The following is a 5242-nucleotide window of genomic DNA, read 5'->3' as shown; positions in this document are numbered from 1 at the left end:
ATTAAACATAAAGTAATTAATTAAGTCGTCATTGAAAAAGGTGCAATACAAGACCGTAGACAAGTATTGAAAATATATAATACTAGTGGCGGCAGTACTATTTAATTAATATTAAATAAGCCGAGCCAAGCCGATGAGATCTCTAAGGACATTTAGAGCGACCGCCTTTGGTTGTCATGTCGGTGTAACATTTACCGCACTTCTCCCTATTCCCGTAGGTTCCCGGCGGCACACATTTGCAACGGTAACAGCACGTGACGCATGTTCTCATGCAAATATTCAATCTTGAATGCAAACTACATCTTCCTCCACAAAGGGGGACGCAATCTGCAGTATTCGTTCATTGTTTATTATAATATGTGATATTTTTAATAAAAAAATTTACCTTTTTTTTTAAATAAAATAAAATAATTTGTACCTTTGGCGGCAACCGGAGGTGGTTTCCAGGGTGCAGGGGTGGTCGGTGGTAAAGGGGCAACGGGAGGTTTTGTAATGGGTGAAGGGGGAGTTGGAGGCGGTGGATTTGTAAGCGGTGGAGGAGTGGGTGGTTTGACTGTACTTGGCGGTGGAACAAGTGGTGGCTTGACGGTTGGCGGTGGAACAAGTGGTGGCTTGACGGTTGGCGGTGGAACAAGTGGTGGTTTGACGGTTGGCGGCGGAAGAAGTGGTGGTGAAACAGTAAATGGTGGCGGCGTAGCTATGGCGGAGGCGGAAATAAGTGTAAAGAAAGAGGAGGAGGATAAGAGAAGGAAGAGAGAGATGAAATTAGACATGTTTTTGGATTGAGGTGAGAATAATTAAGGATGAAGATAATGAGAATAAATAGTAGAAAATAGTCAAGATTAGGGCTTGTTTGATTTTAGAGATTCGGGTTATTTGAATAAAGTGACTTCTTTAAAAAATAATGATTGATTTTGGAGCTGGTTCGGATGGGTGGATCTGCTGTCCAATGCATGTCTAGGTATTGGGACATGGCGTGTAGTCCCGGGGTTCGGATTGTGTTATCTAAAGTGACAATAATACTAATTGTTGTGAATTTTCAATATATGTTAATTTTTTTTGGATTTGAATTATTTTAAAATAAGTAGAGTGAAAAATGATAATGATTTTGATTAGATATTGTTGGATTTGAATTGTTTTTAAATTAGTAGAGAGAAAAATGATAATGATATTGAGACTAAATGGATTGTTTTGATAAAAGTATTAATATATAATAATAAAAAATATATGATATTTTAGTATTTTAGTTAATAAATTAAAAAAATAATATAAATAACCCATATCAAAACAAAATTTTAACCTCTAATATATTTTGATTATTTGATTTATTTTGGCTATAAAGTGTGTAAAAAATCTGTATAAAATATGAATAAGTTTATTTGGGTATAATGGGTTTAGGAACATTTAAGTCATTATTGTTGTTAAAAATTACGGAGTGTGTCACTAAGTAATAAAGTTTAATGATAAATTGATATTTTAAATAAAGTAACGAAGTGATTGAAATGATAGAGAAGAGGAGAGAGAAAAATTAAATTTAAACTTAAATAAATCAAATAGGACATGTCCATAATATAATTTAATTCATTAATTAAAATACAACCAATGCTATATTAAAAATAAATTAATTTATCATTATATATTAATATATTTTAAATTATTTTATTAAAAATATTTAATTTTTTCAAATTAATATCAATGACAATTTTTTAAATAACTTAATACCAAGAAAGAAAGCCTTCATTTTTTTATTATTTCTATGAAATAGACTTTAAAATAATTTGTTAGATAAAAATAAAAATATTCAAAATTTTATATGATTTATATATATGTAATAAAGTTTTTTTGAAAACTAAACCAAACAAGCTTTTTTGTGCCTCGAAAGAGAGGATCAATTGAGTGCAAGCTGGCAGGATTTATATTTGACAGCTTGCTATCTTCTCTGCCATAACACTACCTACTGTCCTCTTTCCATTTTTTATTTATTTTAAATTTTATAAATTACAAAAATATTTTATTCTATTGTTAATCAAAGACTAGAAACAATATAAAAAATTATCACATATTTAGGGTACATTTGATCTTGATTTTTTTTTTTTTCAATTGTTTATTCACTCAAAACAACGATCAATATGGAGTTTGTACTCATATTTAGTTATTTAACTCAAAACAAACTAGTTCTTATGATTTAAATATGAGATTGAAAAGATAAAATTTAATGGGATAATGAATTATATATTAATTTATCTGACAAAAAATAATTATTTAGAAAATAGTAAATAATCCAGCTAGCTAGGTCGCCTTGATGGGTAATCAAATATTTTCAAATAGGGAGACTGGAGAGTAGGGTCCTATGACTTTTGTTATAATTTATTACATGATTATAATACAATAATATTTTAAATAATTTGTTCTTTATTTAAATAATTTTTCAAATTATAATTCAAATTTCTTAAAAAAAAAAATAAATCAAACAAAGTCTAAAGATTAAGAATTTGTTTGAATTGAACTTATTTTAATAATTTAGAGGAATAAAAATAATAATTATTGTTGATGATTTTAAGGAGGTGATAATTATTTTTGATAAAAAGATTTAAATAATATTTTTATATATAAATAAAATAAAAAAATAATTTAAAATAAAGAGTTATTATAATATCTTAATTAATAAGTTAAGTGATACGGGGAAGAAGAGATGAGAGTAAAATAATGTTTAATTTTTTTAATTATTAAAATAATTAATGAAGTTTCACAATTTGATCAATTCTAGGACTAGTTTGATTTGGGAATTCTTTATCAATTTTGTTAAAAAATTATTTTACTTTGTAGATCAAAATAATTAAGAAACAAAATAATACAAATTTTAAAATACTAATATACAATGATAAAATAATTTTACCTAAATTCGTTTAAATTATTGACAAAAATCTTTTATTTATTTGATTAAGTTAACACTTTCATTTTTTTAATTTTAATAATAAAGAAGGAAAAAATTGTGAAATATCAATGGACACAATAAAAAAACACAATTTCACAATTCGAACATTTTTTCTATCTTTACAAATAATTACATGAAGCTCTTAGACACAGTTGGAATTGTTAAAATCTTCAAAAATGGATTCAAACTATAATTTCATTCAGTTAAATTTATAATTGTAATAAAATTTATGTAGTAGAAAAATGTAAATGACTTAAATGTTCTAGAGTAAAGGGTGAAAAACCATCAAAATTATCGTCATATCGAAAATATCAATAATATCGTAATATAAAATATTGATTATTTCGGTATACCAAAAAATATAAGGTAGGATACTATACCAAAATAATTGATAAAGTAAATGTATTGAATTTTTAAAATTTTGATTAATATATACCAAAATAACGAAATAATATTTATAAATTATATATATATAATATTTATAAAGAAATAAATAATTATATTCTAATTTTCATTTAGAAATAATATTCATGTATAACATTAATTTTGTGTGAGATGAAACGAGTTATTAACGAACCAATCCATTTTAATGAATTTATTTCTCTCTCTAAACATATTTTAATAAATTTAATGTTAATTCAATTATAAAAATATAATTTTTAAGATTTAAATAAAAAAAGTGATACTGTAATATTTTTTAAATGTAATTCATATACAAATATAAAACTTATTTTATTTAATAAAAAATATTTTTTATAATAAAAATAGACCTAATAAAGTATAATATGTTGTTAAGTTTATCTCAAATATAAACTATAATGTTATATAAAACAAAATAGTCTACTACTCAAATGAGAGTAAAACAATATTAAAACCAAAACTTCATATAACTCCTAAACATGGTGGAAGTATTTGATTATAAAAATATACAACAAAATAGAGTATTCAAATACTGTAAAATTGAGATTTCAGTAGTTTTTTAAAGTACTAATAGGTTAAAAAATTATTTATTAAAAAAGTGTATGTTGAGTCCGCTATACAAAATATGTGAGGGTGATAAAAGTCAAAACCATATTGGCGAACGAAACGATAAGACAATAAAGTGTTTTGATTTCTCACACTTTTAACCAAAAAAATGTGTGAAATAAAATTAATAAAATATATTTTTTAGGTATGAAGGATATATTATCAATATTGTATCGAAATAAATGTACGATATTAATTTTTTTATATCGAAATTTTTGGTAAGATATAAAATATGGATAAAAAATGAAAGTGTATCAAACCATCTAAATGAAACTGAGAATTTTAGATTATAATAATTTTTTATAAAAAATTTAAGTAATTTCATTTAAAATATTAATCTATGGACATGCCCATGTTTATTGTCTGTTATTCAGATTGAAAAAAAAAACAAAGGTTACTATGAAAGAGGAGCAACATGTAACTCTTTTTTTCAATTGTTCTATGGAATTTTTAGAATTGTATAAGTTTTTCTATAAATTATATTTCTAACATCACTATTCTAATAATAAAATTATTTATTTTATTATCAAACAAAATATTAAAATATTTTTATTAATAAATATAAAATAAATTAATAATTAAACTAATTAGAAATCCAAATAATCTAATTTATTTTAAAGTAAATAAATAAACAAGCTCCAACCGACGTATAACAATTAAGGACACGCCTTTAATATTTTTATATTATGTGTGATCTTGTAAGTTGTATTGAATCTTTAGATAAATTTAAAATTAAATTTAGTAATACTTTATTTATCTAGACCATATAGTTGAGGAATTAAATGTATATGATATTAAGTTATTTGATGATTTTTTATATATTCAAATATATAAATTAAATAATTCATATTTGACATATTTATAAAAAAATTTTAAAATAATTAATAAAACAAGGACAAGGAGATATGAAAAAGAAATTGATCTACCTATAAAAAAAATAGAAAATAAATTATTATTATTTTTTGAATTAAAAAAAATCATAAAGAATAAAAATTAAAAAAATCTCAACAGAATAAACGTGTCTTACACCCACTACGCTCATGCCCAAAAAAGAATAATATTATGAAACAAGTAGACTAAAGTGAAGACAAAATTAACGGATGCCCCAAAATCGAAGAATGAGAACCGAGTACCAAAACATCGATAAAAACTTTTTTTTTTTAATTTTCAACACAGTCTAGAGTAACTCAATCTATGCACAATTCAAAAAAGCAACAACAAAACCTCGTTAGTTAATTACGGATGATACCGAAAAACGAAAACCCAAAGAAAAAAAAGATA

General features: G+C 24.0%; 1 protein-coding gene across 1 annotated transcript; it reads right to left on the bottom strand.

Moving 5' to 3' along the window:
- On the bottom strand, positions 1–798 carry LOC124936961 (gibberellin-regulated protein 14). Its single transcript, XM_047477486.1, has 2 exons — positions 419–798; positions 1–327 (listed from the first exon to the last, which is right to left on the bottom strand). Exons 1-2 carry the CDS (start codon positions 771–773, stop codon positions 143–145), a joined length of 540 nt encoding a protein of 179 aa, XP_047333442.1. The 5' UTR covers positions 774–798; the 3' UTR covers positions 1–142.
- Positions 799–5242: the final 4444 nt, after the last annotated feature.

The sequence above is a fragment of the Impatiens glandulifera genome, chromosome 4 (genome assembly GCF_907164915.1).
Source record: "Impatiens glandulifera chromosome 4, dImpGla2.1, whole genome shotgun sequence".
In the NCBI taxonomy this organism is placed as follows: Eukaryota; Viridiplantae; Streptophyta; class Magnoliopsida; order Ericales; family Balsaminaceae; genus Impatiens; species Impatiens glandulifera.
The sequence above is the reverse complement of the archived record's forward strand: the minus strand, read 5'-3'. Positions and strand labels throughout refer to the sequence as shown.

What these genes read in the sequence shown, in the direction of transcription:
- LOC124936961 (XM_047477486.1), bottom strand. Translation starts at nt 773, where the DNA reads ATGTCTAATTTCATCTCTCTCTTCCTTCTCTTATCCTCCTCCTCTTTC. An exon ending in ACCTCCGGTTGCCGCCAAAG is followed by an intron (nt 328 to 418) that starts GTACAAATTATT and finishes CGAATACTGCAG; the next exon opens with ATTGCGTCCCCCTTTGTGGA.